The sequence below is a fragment of the Stegostoma tigrinum genome, chromosome 7 (genome assembly GCF_030684315.1).
Source record: "Stegostoma tigrinum isolate sSteTig4 chromosome 7, sSteTig4.hap1, whole genome shotgun sequence".
NCBI lineage: Eukaryota > Metazoa > Chordata > Chondrichthyes > Orectolobiformes > Stegostomatidae > Stegostoma > Stegostoma tigrinum.
The window spans coordinates 106294727-106311220 of NC_081360.1; the positions used below are offsets into that span (position 1 = coordinate 106294727).

Genomic DNA, 16494 nt, shown 5'->3' on the forward strand with positions numbered 1-16494 from the left:
AATGCGCCCAGTCACTTCATCCAGATCATTAATATACAAGGTGAACAGCTGTGGCCCCAACACTGAACCCTGCAGGACACCACTCGTCACCGGTTGCCAGCTCTTTCCATCCGATCAGCTCCATGTTGGACACCTTGGTGATTCTGATGAGGTTTCAATCCTGCTCAAATCACCCAGTGAATTTCTTTGAACAGAGCCCTGTGTCTCCCACCCTCTCTGCCTTCAGCACTGCCACCTTCCTCTGCCAGCCTATTGTGTGCGCTAGAGATATACAGTCACGTTCTCCCTCACAGGGCCAAGCCCGAATACCAAACATTTCCACCGTAATAAACAAAACCACATTCTCACCAGTTACGATATGAGCTGGCTCAGTGTTGCTGGGACCCACGGGCACCATCTTGCTCCAGTAACCAGAGGGTAGTGATAGAAGCTGTTCCACCACCTGAGGAAGAGAACGTTAGCTAGAAGCAGCAAAGTATGGGGCTGGATGAACACAGCAGGCCAAGCAGCATCTCAGGAGCAAAAAGCTGACATTTCGGGCCTAGACCCTTCAGAGAGGGGGATGGAGTGAGGGTTCTGGAATAAACAGGGAGAGAGGGGGAGGCGGACCAAAGATGGAGAGAAAAGAAGATAGGTGGAGAGGAGAGTATAGGTTGTGATGTAGGGAGGGGATAGGTCAGGTCAAGGAGGCGGGATGAGGTTGGTAGGTAGGAAATGGAGGTGCGGCTTGAGGTGGGAGGAAGGGTGGGTGAGGGAAAGACAAGTTAGGGAGGCAGAGACAGGTTGGGCTGGTTTTGGGATGCAGTGGGGGGGGGGGGGGGGGGTAGATTTTGAAGCTGGTGAAGTCTACATTGATACCATTGGGCTGCAGGGTTCCCAAGCGGAATATGAGTTGCTGTTCCTGCAACTTTCGGGTGGCATCATTGTGGCAGTGCAGGAGGCTCATGATGACATGTCATCTGAAGAATGGGAGGGGGAGTGGAAATGGTTCATGACTGGGAGGTGCAGTTGTTTATTGCGAACCGAGCGGAGGTGTTCTGCAAAGCGGCCCCCAAGCCTCCACTTGGTTTCCCCAATGTAGAGGAAGCCACACCAGGTACAATAGATACAGTACACCACATTGGCAGATGTGTTGGTGAACCTCTGCTTAATATGGAAAGTCATCTTGGGGCCTGGGATAGGGGTGAGGGAGGAGGTGTGGGGACAAGTGTAGCACTTCCTGCAGTTGCAGGGGAAGGTGCTGGGTGTGGTGGGGTTGGAGGGCAGTGTGGAGCGAACAAGGGAGTTAGAGACACAGAGGTCTCTTTGGAAGGCAGACAAGGGTGAGGATGGAAAAATGACTTGGGTGGTGGGGTCGGATTGTAGATGGCGGAAGTGTCGGAGGATGATGCGTTGTATCCGCAGGTTGGTGGGGTGGTGTGTGAGAATGAGGGGGATCCTCTTTGGGCGGTTGTGGCGGGGGCGGGGTGAGAGGGATATGTTGCGGGAAATGCGGGAGACGCAGTCAAGGGCGTTCTCAACCACTGCGGGGAGAAAGTTGCGTTCCTTGAAGAACTTGGACATCTGGGATGTGCGGGAGTGGAATGCCTCATCCTGGGAGCAGATGCAGCGGAGGCGGAGGAATTGGGAATAGGGGTTGGAATTTTTGCAGGAGGGTGGGTGGGAGGAGGTGTATTCTAGGTAGCTGTGGGAGTCGGTGGGCTTAAAATGGACATCAGCAACTAGCTGGTTGCCTGAGATGGAGACTGAGGGGTCCAGGAAGGTGAGGGATGTGTTGGAGATGTCCCAGGTGAACTTGAGGTTGAGGTGGAAGGTGTTGGTGAAGTCCTCCGACACTTCCGCCATCTACAATCCGACCCCACCACCCAAGACATTTTTCCATCCCCACCCTTGTCTGCCTTCCAAAGCGACGACTCTCTGTGACTCCCTTGTTCGCTCCACACTGCCCTCCAACCCCACCACACCCAGCACCTTCCCCTGCAACCGCAGGAAGTGCTACACTTGCGCCCACACCACCTCCCTCACCCCCATCCCAGGCCCCAAAATGACTTTCCATATTAAGCAGAGGTTCACCTGCACATCTGCCAATGTGGTGTACTGTATCTATTGTACCTGGTGTGGCTTCCTCTACATTGGGGAAACCAAGCGGAGGCTTGGGGACCGCTTTGCAGAACACCTCCGCTCGGTTCGCCTTAAACAACTGCACCTCCCAGTCACAAACCATTTCAACTCCCCCTCCCATTCCTCAGACGACATGTCCATCATGGGCCTCCTGCAGTGCCACAATGATGCCACCCGAAGGTTGCAGGAACAGCAACTCATTCTGCTTGGGAACCCTGCAGCCCAATGGTATCAATGTAGACTTCACCAGCTTCAAAATCTCCCCTCCCCCCACCGCATCCCACAACCAGCCCAGTTCGTCCCCTCCCCCCACTGCATCCCAAAACCAGCCCAGCCTGTCTCTGCCTCCCTAACTTGTTCTTCCTCTCACCCATCCCTTCCTCCCATCTCAAGCCGCACCTCCATCTCCTTCCTACTAACCTCATCCCATCTCCTTGACCTGTCCGTCTTCCCTGGACTGACCTATCCCCTCCCTACCTCCCCACCTATACTCTCCTCTCCACCTATCTTCTTTTCTCTCCATCTTCGGTCCACCTCCCCCTCTCTCCCTATTTATTCCAGAACCCTCTCCCCATCCCCCTCTCTGATGAAGGGTCTAGGCCCAAAACGTCAGCTTTTGTGCTCCCGAGATGCTGCTTGACCTGCTGTGTTCATCCAGCTCCACGCTTTGTTATCTCAGGTTCTCCAGCATCTGCAGTTCCCATTATCTCAGCTGGCAGCAGCACCTCACTACAAGGTGCACTGCAGAAAGTCATCAGGACACCTCTGACAGCACCTTCCCCTCTCTCATGAAAGGTGTGAGCAGGAAAGAACCCCCCCCCCCAAACCCCACACAATACGAACTGCAGATGCTGGAGAATCTGAGATAACAAGGTGTGGAGCTGGATAAAGCAGGAAAGCCTTCATCTTGGCCTGAAACATCAGCTTTTGTGCTCCTGATATGCTGCTTGGCCTGCTGTGTTCATCCAGCTCCACGCTTTATCATCTAAGGACCACCACCTCCTCCCCACCAACACCACCACTTCACTCCATTAAACCGTAAGACACAGGAGTGGAAGTGAGGCGCTCTCCCTGTAGCCCTTGATTCCTTGTGAGATCAAGAATTTGTCGATCTCTGCCTTGAAGGCATCCAACATCCCGGCCTCCACTGCACTCTGTGGCAATGAATTCCACAAGCCCACCACTCTCTGACTGAAGAAATATCATCTCATTTCAGTTTTAAATTTACCCCCTCTAATTTTAAGGCTGTGCCCACGGATCCTAGTCTCCCCGCCTAACAGAAACAACTTCCTAGCATCCACCCCTTTTAAGCCATACATTATTTTGTAAGTTTCTATTAGATCTCCCCTCAACCTTCTAAACTCTAATGAGTACAACTCCAGGATCCTTAGCCATTCATCATACATTAAACCTACCATTCCAGGGATCATCCATGTGAATCTCCACTGGACATGCTCCAGGGCTAGTATGTCCTTCCTGAGGTGTGGGGCCCAAAATTGGACACAGTATTCTAAATGGGGCCTAACTAGAGCTTTATAAAGCCTCAGAAGCACATCGCTGCTTTTATATTCCAACCCCCTTGAGATAACTCTCCCCAGCCACATCCAGGACAGTAAGTGCCAGGTGAAACACCGAGAAAAGCCCCCTCTGTTCTTTCAATAGGGAAAAATAAAGCTGTGTTGATTTTGAACAAAAAATAAAGACTATTTTTACTGGGGGTGGGGGTTGGAAAACAAGAGAAAGGAAAAAGAAAGGAGAAAGGAAAAAAGAAAACTTGGAGTCTCCCCAGTGACCTCAAGCATGAGCCACAAGTCAAAAAAAAAAGACCCAAGCAAAATCGAAGAAGAAACAACAAAACCTACATAAGTAAATACCTTGTGCTCCGTCAGTGAACATTTCTGGTCTTCGGGGCAACAATGGTTTTAAATCTAGACATTCCCCTGCTCATTACAGCTAAAGATAAACTCCCCCACACACCAATCCCCACCAAGCTCAGAGACAGGGACAATATGGGCCATGACAGCACCTCCCAAACCCAAGGCCACCACTCTCTCAGGTGCTGGTGCACCAACATTGAGGAAAACCTTATAGTGCAACCTTCCCCAAAGTGGCCCTGCCAGTCGGTAGGGTGGTAAAGGCAGTCTGTGTGGCATGCTTGCCTTTGTTGGTCAGGGAATTGAGTACAAGAGTCAGAATGCCATGTCGCAGCTTCATAAGACTTTTGATCAGCCACACTTGGAGTACTGCATTTAATTCCATTCACCAAATTACAGGAAGGATGTTTTAGAGATGGTGCAGAAGGGGTTTGCCAGGATGCTGCCTGGATTAGAGGGTATGAGCTACAAGGAGAGGCTAGAAAATCTCAGGTTGTTTTCTCTGGAGCAGGAGAGGCTGAGAGGAGACTTGATAAAAGTCGATAAAATTTTGAGATACATAGATAGAGTTGACACTCAATATTCAGCTCAACCAGTGATCATGCATTCAAGGGGAGAGCAGAAAGTTCAAAGGGAGATGTGACAGGCAGGTATTTTTTAAAAACAGCGGTGGGAGAGTGGAACACACTGCCAGGGATGGCGGGACGATGCAGATACAACAGGGACATTTAAGGGACTTTTAGATAAGCACACAAATATGCAAAGGCAGAAGGCATTAGTTTCATTTGGTGTCATGTTTGTCACTACACCACAGGCCAAAGGGCCCATTCCTGTGCTGTACTGTTGTGTTCTCTTCGGGGTGATGTCAATGGGCCAGTCAGCAACAGATGAAATTTAATAGTGAAAAGTGAGGCAATGCATTTTTGGGGAGAACTGACAAGGCAACAGAATACACCGACTGGTAGTACCCTCAGAAATACAAGATTGAGCGCTTGGGTGTGTCCCCATAGATTCTGAAGGCAGTAGGACAGGTAGACAACATGGTTAAAGTGACATATGGGATGTTTGCCTTTATTAGTCAAAGCATTGAAACCAAGAGTGAGGAGAAGCTTCTCCCCTTGGTAGAGGGGTCAATAACCAGGGGCCACAGCTTCAAAAGGAAGTGGTTTCAGAACTCCCTCCCACTCCTCACCAGATGGTGGTCTGACTCTGGAAACTTCTGCCTGAAACAACAATGGAAGAGAGAAGCCTCTAGACATAGGCCCTGAAGTTCAGAGGAGATTCACTGGGATGGAAGGCTCAGTTGAGGGGAGACTGGATAAGCTGGGTTTGTTTTCCTTGGAAAAGTGGAGCCCGAGTGGGAGGGGATGTAACTGAGGGATACGTCATTATGAGGCACACAGGGTAGACTAAATCTTCTCTCCTCCTTCCCCCGCGACCCCAACCCCATCCCAAGGCAAGACCAGAAGGCTCAAGTTTAAGGGGAGGAGCAAGTGGTTTAGAGGGGATTTGAAGACAAAGTTATGATGGAAATATGGAACGTGTTGCCTGAGTGGGCTGGTGGGAGCAAGTACTCAACATTTAAACAGTATCTGGATGAGCCCTTAAAATGCCAGGGTAGATTTGGCTACGGACTAAGCACAGGAAAGTGGGATTAACGTCAGCTGGAGTTTGTTGGTTAGTATCGACAAGATGGGCTGAAGGGCCTGTTTCTATGCTGTATGACTGATTCCTTTAAATAGTAGTGTTTAGTGGAGTAGTTAAAACACCATAGCAACAAGGCTATGAGACAAGACAAGTGCTGGAAAATTGAATTACAATGATATGCTTGATGACTCTTGTGGACACATCAGGCCGAGGGGCTTTTGTGCTTTAAAAGAGAACTGACTGTAAAAGGGCAGCAGATACATGGGAACACCACACCCTGCAAGTTCCCCTCCGAGCCACTCCCCATACTGACTGGGAAATATATCCCCGTTCCTTCACTGTCACTGGGTCAGAATCCTGGAATTCCCTCCCTAAGGGACGTTGTGGGTCAACCCACAGCACATGGACTGCAGCGGTTCAAGAAGGCAACTCCACCACACCCACCACCACCCCGCCCCCCCAAAAACATTCTCAAGGCGGGGGGATCTCAGGATGGGCAATAAATGCTGGGCCCAGTCAATGAAATTTTAAAGAGAGAATTGGGAAACATGAGCACTGAGTCATCATTTTGGACTAAAGTGGGCAGAGACCAGAAACTTCAACAGGAAGTGTGGACAATACAAAACAAAATAAAGAGCAGTCTTTAGCAAGAGGCTGAAATATATAGAGACACAAATGATTTCGATAATGAAGTACTAATGCTCCCTCCAGTGTTTAAATTTCATTCTGCATCAAGTGTACTCATCACCTCAGGAAAGCTAATTTAAATTAAGCGACTCCTTCCTGGTCTTCTCCAACTGATTCATTTCTCAAATCAATCTCATCAACCCACGATCATTGTAAACTGTAAATCTTTCTGCCATCAATTGCTCAGACTCTTGCTCACTGCGACCAGGTTCGGTTTAGTGACATTACTCTTCGCTCTATTACCCAGCAGGCTAATCTACCCTTAAACCTCTCATTCCCTGGTTTGATCCATTCGGAGACCAAAGGCAACTTTCTGCTAACTCCCAGCTGGTAGGCACTGTAGGCTCACAAAGGCTTTTATATTTTCATGTTTGCAATGTTCAAGTCCTGCTGTTAGCCATCTGCAGTAGAGTAAAATCTCAAGGAGAAATTTCTTCAGTGCGTTGTTTGGGGAGTAGACAGCAGTGAAGCCTGTGTCTTTGACTATATTAGAGGTGGGTTTAGACAGATTTTTAATCAAAAGAGTGCCCAGGGATCCAAAAATGGCTCAGTGACAGGAGACAGTGATGGAAGGCCAAGAGAGCGAGAGAGTGCAAGAGGGATTGGAGGCCAGTGTGCAGTGGTGTACTACAGGGGTCAGTGCTGGATCTCCTGTTTGTCACATTCATAAAGGTGAATGAGAACGTGGAAGGGAATGGTAAGTTAGTTTGTGGGCAACACAAAAGGCTGGCCAGGTGGTTGACAGTGAGGAGGGAGGTATAAATGGATTGGTCAGATGGGCAGGTCAGTGTCCCTGAGAATGTGACCTTGATAAATGTGAGGGGATACACTGTGGAAAGAGGATCAAGACAAGGCAGCACTCAATGAATGAGCAGGACACTAGGAAGCTCAGAGGAACTTTGGGGAGCTTGTCCAGATTCCTGAAGGTGGTAGGACACATTATTAGGGGAGTTAAGATCGTATACAGGATACTTTGCCTTTATCAGTCATAAAAACAGGAAGATTATATTGGAGCTGTACAAAGCTTTGGCAAGGCCACAGTTAGATAGGGGTTTTGGTCAAGAATAAGGAGGAAGCACAAATCAGGGCTCGACAGCAGAGATCGAGTGAATCTGTAGAAAAATATAAGGCAGTAGGAGTATACTTAAGAGGGAAATCAGGAGGGCAAAAAGAGGGATGAGAGATAGCTGTGGCAAATAGGGTTAAGGAGAATCAAAAGGGATTCTACAAAATCAGAACAAAAAACCTAACAAAGGGAGAAGACACAGCCCCAGGAAAAATCAAGGATGCCTAGGTGTGGAACTGCCGGAGATTTTTGGGGGTTTGGGGGAAAGCAAGAGAAATACTAAACAAGTATTTTGCAGTGTTTACTGTGGAGAAGGATAAAGAAGATAAAGAACAAGGGAAAATAAATAGCAACATCTTGAAAATGTCCATATTATAAAGGTAGTGCTGCTGGACATCATAAAACACGATTGGTTAAATCCCTGGGACTGGATCAGGTGTACCCTAGATCCCAGTGGGAAGCTAGGGAAGTGATTGCTGGGCTCCCCCTCGCTGAGATATCTGTAACATCGATAGCCACAGGTGTGGCGCTGGAAGGCTGCAGGCTGGCTAACATGGTACCACTATTTAAAAGTGGTAAGGAGAAGCCAGGGAACTGAAGACTGGTGAGCCTGGCATTGGCAGTGGGCAAGTTGTTGGAGGGAATCCTGAGACACGGGATTTACATAGATTTGGAAGAGGTAAGGATGGATTATGGATTTGTGGCTGTGTGGGGGAAAGACTACCTCACTAAAGACTGAATATTTTTGGATAAATTTGATGAAGGCAGAGCGACACATTTTGTCGATATGGACTTCAGTAAAGCGTTCGATAAGGTTCCACACGGTCGACTCATTAGCAAGGTTAGATCACATGGAATACAGGCAGAGCTAGCCATCTGGATACTGGTTCAAAAGGTAGGAGGCAGAGGGTGTGGTGGTGGAGGGTTGCTTTTCAGACTGGAGGCCTGTGACCAGCGGTGTGCCACAAGGATCGGTGCTGAGTCCACTGTTTTTTTTATCACTTATAAAAAAATGACTTGGATGTGAACAGAGGAGGGATGGTTAGTGAGTTTGCAGGTGACACTAAAATTGGAGGTGTAGTGGACAGCAAAGAATGTTACCTCAGTACGATGGGACCTTGATCAGATGGGCCAATGGGCTGAGGAGTAGCAGATGAAGTTCAATTTAGATTAACATGAGGGGCTGCATTTTGGAAAGGAAAATCAGGGCAGGACTTATACACTTAATGTTGAGGTCCTGGGGAGTGTTACTGAACAAGGAGGCCTTGGAGGGGTTGGGGGGTGCAGGTTCATAGTTCCTTGAAAGTGGAGTCACAGGTAGACAGGATGGTGAAGGTGGTGTTCACTACATTTGCCTTTATTAGTCAGTGCATTGAGTATAGGAGTTGGGGGAGGGTCATGTTGCAGTGGAACAGGACAATGGTTAGACCACTATTGGAATCCTGCGTGTAATTCTGGTCTCTCCGCTTCAGGGAGGATGTTGTGAAACTTGAAAAAGGGTTCAGAAAACATTTATGGACATTGTCAGGTTTGAGCTACAGCAAGGGGTCGAATAGGCTGGGGCTATTTTCCCTGAAGCAGAGGCAGAGGGGTGACCTTACAGAGGATTTATAGAATCATGAGTGGTAACCATAGTTACAGCGAGTGGTAGTAGAAGGAAAATATTCTGCCTGGAAGTCAGTGGTGAGTGGGGTTCCACAGGGCTCTGTCCTTGGGCCTCTACTGTTTGTAATTTTTATTAATGACTTGGACGAGGGAATTGAAGGATGGGTCAGCAAGTTTGCAGACGACACAAAGGTCGGAGGTGTCGTTGACAGTGTAGAGGGCTGTTGTAGGCTGCAGCGGGACATTGACAGGATGCAGAGATGGGCTGAGAGGTGGCAGATGGAGTTCAACCTGGATAAATGCGAGGTGATGCATTTTGGAAGGTCGAATTTGAAAACTGAGTACAGGATTAAGGATAGGATTCTTGGCAGCGTGGAGGAACAGAGGGATCTTGGTGTGCAGATACATAGATCCCTTAAAATGGCCACCCAAGTGGACAGGGTTGTTAAGAAAGCATATGGTGTTTTGGCTTTCATTAATAGGGGGATTGAGTTTAAGAGTCGTGAGATCTTGTTGCAGCTCTATAAAACTTTGGTTAGACCGCACTTGGAATACTGCGTCCAGTTCTGGGCGCCCTATTATAGGAAAGATGTGGATGCTTTGGAGAGGGTTCAGAGGAGGTTTACCAGGATGCTGCCTGGACTGGAGGGCTTATCTTATGAAGAGAGGTTGACTGAGCTCGGTCTCTTTTCATTGGAGAAAAGGAGGAGGAGAGGGGACCTAATTGAGGTATACAAGATAATGAGAGGCATAGATAGAGTCGATAGCCAGAGACTATTTCCCAGGGCAGAAATGGCTAGCACGAGGGGTCATAGTTTTAAGCTGGTTGGTGGAAAGTATAGAGGGGATGTCAGAGGCAGGTTCTTTACGCAGAGAGTTGTGAGAGCATGGAATGCGTTGCCAGCAGCAGTTGTGGAAGCAAGGTCATTGGGGTCATTTAAGAGACTGCTGGACATGCATATGGTCACAGAAATTTGAGGGTGCATCCATGAGGATCAATGGTCGGCACAACATTGTGGGCTGAAGGGCCTGTTCTGTGCTGTACTGTTCTATGTTCTATGTTCTATGAGGGGCATAGAGAGGGTGAATAGACAAGGTCTTTTCCCCAGGGTAGGGGAGTCCAAAACTAGAGGGGCATAGGTTTAAGTTAAGTTGAGGGAAAAGACTTCAAAGGGACATGAGAAAGAATTTTCACAGAGGGTGCTGCATGAATGGAATGAGCTTCCAAGAGGAAGTGGGAGGAGGCTGGTACAGTTACAGCATTTAAAAGGAGCTGGATGGGTAGGGATTAGAAGGAGATGGGCCAAGTCATGACAAATGGGACTGGGTCAGTTTAGGATATCTAGTCAACATGGATGTGTTGGACTGAGGGGTCTGTTTCTGTGCTGTACAGCTCTGTGACTCCGAGTACTGTGTACAGTTCCATTCCCCACACTATTGGAGGGATGAGAGAGTACTGGAGGTGGTGTTCAGGAGATCCACCAGGATGTTGCCTGGGAGGGAGAGTCGAGGTGAGCTTGCGTTGTTTGTTTCAGAGCAGAGGAGATGGAGGGGGCCAAGTGTATTAGATTATGAAGAGCATGGATAGGGTGAATAGAAAACAGCTGTTCTTAGTTTGAGGGTCAATAACAAGGGAACATCATTTTAAAAGGTAAAAGTCAGGAGGTTTATTGGGAATTTGAGGAAACAGGATTTCAGCCAAAGGGAGGTGGGGGATCTGGAATGCACTGCCTTGAACTTGATTGAGGTGGTAAACGTTACAAACCTTTGGGAGAGATGACGTGTTAGGGTGTTTGAAATGCTTATTCATTAAACGCTAGTGCAGGAACGTGGGATTGGTGTAGCAGTAGGTTTTGCTGGTGCAGACTCGGAGTTAAAGGACCTCTCTTGTAGTCTAACTCTGACTAGAAGGGATAAATGGAACCAGGGTTGGAGATCAAGAACTCCGTCTGGTGACAGGCCAGCCAACCTGGAACAGCCAGCTAGTGTTTTCTGTCATTACATCCGACCCAGTGGGGAAAACCGGAACAGTGTGACATCACTGGGAATGCAAAGCAAACAAATGGACCAATGGGAGTGCTCTTTGAAGGAAGTGAAACAATGGGCTGATCCGTCTTCAGGCGGTTTCTTTCCACATCCTCACCTTTCAGCGAAGCCAAGCTGAGTTACTTTGATGACAATGTCATCGTTCCCAAAGTTCATCCAATCTAGAACTGATTAAAAAACCTTCCTAGCCAAGGCCCTGAGCAACCTCCCCAAAAAGGAGCACAGGGAGTGAGAGGAATCAGATACTCACCTTTGGTTGCCGTTTTGTATCCTCAAAGACCTCCAGAGGGTTGGGGTTAGGATTGGAGTGACCCACAATGGTCGGGCCAAACACTCTGGCCAGGTTCTGTTTGTCCATTCTACATCCTGGGCTGGCCATCACCCTGACAGGAGACAGACAGGTCACAGCAAGTCATTGCCATTCTAACCACAGCTTCAAAAGGAGGGAGATCTCGAGCTGGAGCTTACAGCAAGTCCCAGGCCTGGCTAGGACTTTGCCATCCAACTACAGTCACTGTGTAGCCACAGCCAGCTCAGGTGCAGGGAAGTAGGGGGTTAGGATTGGGGTTTGGGACAGAAACAGGCCCCCAGTGTCTCCTTGTTTGGATGTCAAAGGCCCCCACAGTGGCACTGGAAGTGGTATGAGGGGGGAATGTCTGCTTTCCAAGTGCTCATTTGCTGTAATGTTGCTTCATTGGGATCTTGCTGTGCAACACACTGCTCACAGCTTATCCCATGTTGTAAGTGAAGCTCAGATGCTTCAAAAACAAAATAAAATCTGTCAAGATGGAGACAGACCAGTCAGTGGAATCCAACCAGGATTTGAGCTTTGAAGGAGGGGGGCTGCTGGGCAGTTTCAGATCGGAGGGCCTTACCTCTGTAGATGCACCATGAGAAAGGCCAACGTGTCACGGTTAGCTCGAGGCAGGCTACTCACAGCACGACAGAGGTCCTTGTTCCTCTGCTCATCCGGGAGATCTACGGGAGATGCAGGGAAGGGGTGAATACAGAGATTGAAGCATCAGTGAGCTGATCGATTGACCGCAGCATTGGGACAGACACACACCTCGACTACCAGGGACTCATGCACAAGAACAATGACACCCACACTGCACATTATAAAACCATCACCCAATCTCCGCTACCTGATGGCAACATTTGGAAAAGCTGTATTGTGTGCTGGTCCCTAGCTGCCCGCAAGACAATTAACCATGTTGTGTTAGACTGGAGTCACATAGGTTAGGAATGGTTCATGACAGCAGGTTTCCTTCCTTAAAAAAGGAAACCTGAACCAGTTTTAGGTTCAAATATATTTTTAATTCACTCACAGGATGTATCGGTATTTTATTCAGGTCCAACTACCCAAGAAGCTGTGAGCTTCTGTTTTAAATATTAAAAGAAAGCTTGGCAGTTAGCTGTCAATCATGAACCAGTGCATTTTCCATATCAATGCTCTAGCCCATCAAAGGCCAATACTAACCAAATCAAGATTCCTACTTTTGGAGGTTTTCTTTAAACGTTGGTAATGCCTGCAAACTGCCCTGCTGACTGCAAGACAAGAAAAACCCATTTTTGAGGTTTTCCATCAATGTTCAGCTCAAATACCAAGCAGCCATATCAGAAGAACAATTAATACCAGCAACACAGATCTCAGCAGTTTCTCTTGGGAGATGTGGATGACAAATGACCTGAGGAACAGCACCACAGCAGTGTGACAGCAGGACGAGAGATTACAATCGGTTCCAGTGAAGAATGAGCAGTGTTGTCAGTATTCCAAGGCTAGGCTCGTGGGACAGATTAAAGGTGATAATTAAGAGTCACTAATAAACCTACTACAGAATGCAGGAGGCATCTTCATTGAGACAGTAGGGAGAATGTGGGACTCCCAAACATGTTGGGGTTGGGGGTTGGGAGGTGGTATTTAGTGAACAAGGAGCAGCGAGAGAGGAATAGAAAGAATGGCCTGATGGGAAGAGGAACATATGGAGAAGAAACTAGAGCACAGATCGATGTAAACCTAGGGCAGATCTCACAGTGAGGGGAGGATTGTTTTAGGCTGGAGGGGTTCACGAGGTTGGGGAAGGGAAGGGAAGGGACAACACCTGCCAATGCAAGAACTGCTGTGTTCTTCTAGTTCCACGCTGCGTTATCTCAGACCTCAGAGGAGATGTTGCAGGAATAAAACTGTAAGGGGTCCTAGAGGGAGGCATAGATTGAGCACTCCCCACTCCAACCCCACTGGGTGATAATGGTGGCAGGGCCCAGCATCAAAAAGGAGGCCTAGGTGGAAAACTGCCCCAAGAGGGGCCAGTTCTGGTCTTACATAGATAATCCCCAAAAGCTCCTTCCTGCCCCCAGTGAACAGAAACTCCCACTGGAAAACTTCGATGGGATCCAACACATACCACCTGCCCCCAAACCAATTAATTCCAGCCTTCAACGCCAGAAGGCAGGAACCTGAGCTTCTGGAAAGTTCTGGAGTCTGGAATAGGCCTACCTGACAGTGCCATGAATGTCGGGTGCTGTTTGAACGTCACCAGCGGCTCCTTCAGTTTTCGGAGGAAGTCTTTCAGCAGCCCACACACCACATGAACATTGGAGACTCGACTGAGTAAGGGCAGACCTTTCCCTCGTACATAACCCTCTTTTAGCTCCCTCACAAGCCGTTCACCGCCAGGTACCCGATAAATGCCAGGCTGTGGGGGGTGGGAGGGTGTTGTTGGTAAGAGGGGTGAAAGACAGGAGTTAGGGTAATAGCCAAACACTGCCTACAGCTCCCACAGACACAGACACACTGGGCTAGCTCAATACGAGAGACGCTGCCTGTGCCCTGCAACAGCCCTCTGCCATCACCCCTCCCTCCCCAACCACTTAATACCCCTCCTATTGGTAGTAAAACAACAGAGCACCCCCCTCACCTCAAACCCCTCAATTAGATTTCAGTCTGTAATTCACTCCCAACTATATATATAAACTCTCCATTGTTAGATTTTTGGGTTTATGGTTAATCCAGACATATCTCACTGGTCACTAAAACCTCACGCTCAGTTAATGGATGAGGCTTGCTCACCTCCTGGAGCCCCCTCTGTTCAATTTCATTGATACAGTGAATGACAAGAGATGGAATCATGGGAACAGTCTGCGGGGCAAAATCTCCAACCGTTCCCTGAAAAACAAAACGAAACCAGATTGGTGAAGAGTGTGCTGTAACCCAGGAGTAGCCTCAGTCTGCCCCACCCATCAGTTCCTGACCGGCTCAAGGTAGGGAGGGTGGGGTTGGGCACAAGGACATTTGTGACCCAATAAAGGTTTTACAGCAATTGTTAGTGGTTCAGGGTCACCAGTAGGCCCTGTTATTCCAGATATCACCACCTACCATGGTGGGATTTGAGCCAGTGGTCCATAAGCGATTACCCTGGGTTTCTGGATTACTAGAACAGGGGCATTATCACCATGTTACTGGCTTCTCCATCCTGGTCTGAATGGACACACACTTCAACAATCAAAGCTCTACCATACGATCAAAGCTGGATATCTCAGCTCGTCTCCTATTCCCAATCCTAGTCTTTCATTTCTTTAGTCCCTCAAGAACAATATCTAACTCCTTCACCTCAAAGTACTGTCAGGTTTGATAATTGCTGTTTTTTTGGACGTGCATTCATTTTAAAAATCACTACACACTATCTGTGGCCATGACTACAGCTTCCTGAATGAGGAGCTCTGGATTCTTTGTTAATGGGGCGGCATGGTGGCTCAGTGTTTAGCACTACTGCCTCAGCGCCAGGGACCTGGGTTTGAATCCACCCTCGGGCAACTGTGCGTGGGGGGTTTGCACATTCTCCCTGTGTGTGGGGGTTTCCTCCGGGTACCCTGGTTTCTTCCCACAGTTCAAAAGTGTGCAGGTTAAGATGGATTGGCTGTGCTAAATCACCCGTACTGTGGAGTATAAGGGGATGGGTTGAGGTGGGATGCTCCAAGGGCCAGTGTGGACTTGTTGGGCTGATGGGCCTGTTTCCACACTGTAGGGATTCGATGATTCTAAACTTGGATTTCTTCCTCTGACATTCCTCAAGATCTGCTTCATCAGGACTGTTAACATTTGTTAGTTAATGGTTGCAGGGAGATTTCACTGTGAAATAGAGCGGTGAAACGGTGAGGGGAGTTTGAAACCATTACCTCGGGTCCATACCTCACCATTTTTAATGGAGATTGTGGTGAAGTTGGGTGAACAGATTGCAGGGCATCGCTCCTTACAGCTCACGTGGGTGACAATACTGCAACTGCGACACTTCAGAGCCATTCTCCCAAATCGGATCCGTTTCCCACAGGGAACACATGTCTCCGGCATAATGACCTGAGGAACGAGACAAACATTTACTCCCAACTACTTAGGATTCGTCTGCTGTTGATGACAGAGGTAACACCCTCACCTCCTAACTACCCGCCCTCCCCCCACCAAAGCCTGTCCACCATCTCAAAGGCGGAAGGCAGGAGTGTGATGGAATACTCCCCACTTGCCTGGATGGGTACAGCCCCAACAACACTCAAGAAGCTCAACACCATCCAGGACAAAGCAGCCACTTGATTGGCACCACATCCACAAACATCCCACTCCCCCCCCCACCCCTGACGCTCAGTCGCAGCAGTGTGTACTATCTACAAGATGCACTGCAGATACTCACCAAAGATCCTCAGACAGCACCTTCCAAACCCACGACCACTTCCTTCCAGAAGGACAAGGACAGCAGACACATGGGAACACCACCCCCTGCAAGTTACCCTCTGAGCCACTCACCATCCTGACTTGGAAATATATCACTGTTCCTTCACTGTCACTGGGTCAGAATCCTGGAATTCCCTCCCTAAGGGTATTGTGGGTCAACCCACAGCACATGGACTGCAGCGGTTAGCACTGCTGCCCCAGTGCCAGGGACCTGGTTCAATTCAAAGATAATGGGAACTGCAGATGCTGGAGAATCCAAAATAACAAAGTGTGAAGCTGGATGAACGCAGCAGGCCCAGCAGCATCTCAGGAGCACAAAAGCTGCCGTTTCGGGCCTAGACCCTTCATCAGAGAGGGGGATGGGGAGAGGGTTCTGGAATAAATAGGGAGAGAGAGGGAGGTGGACCGAAGATGGAGAGAAAAGAAGATAGGTGGAGAGGAGAGTATAGGTGGGGAGGTAGGGAGGGGATAGGTCAGTCCAGGGAAGACGGACAGGTCAAGGAGGTGGGATGAGGTTAGTAGGTAGGAAATGGAGGTGCAGCTTGAGATGGGAGGAAGGGATGGGTGAGAGGGAGAACAGGTTAGGGAGGCAGAGACAGGCTGGGCTGGTTTTGGGATGCAGTGGGGGGAGGGGACGAACTGGGCTGGTTTTGGGATGCGGTCAGGGGAAGGGGAGATTTTGAAGCTGGTGAAGTCCACATTGATACCATTGGGCTGCAGGGTTC

General features: G+C 48.8%; 1 protein-coding gene across 1 annotated transcript in view; it reads right to left on the minus strand.

Moving 5' to 3' along the window:
* Positions 1-11230: 11230 nt before the first annotated feature.
* Positions 11231-16494, minus strand: part of LOC125454310 (rac GTPase-activating protein 1-like) — a 29853-nt gene continuing 24589 nt past the window's right edge. The window contains 5 exon segments of the mRNA XM_059647656.1: positions 11231-11429; positions 11922-12024; positions 13544-13742; positions 14117-14212; positions 15236-15400. Coding sequence (XP_059503639.1) covers positions 11231-11429; positions 11922-12024; positions 13544-13742; positions 14117-14212; positions 15236-15400 — 762 coding nt within the window.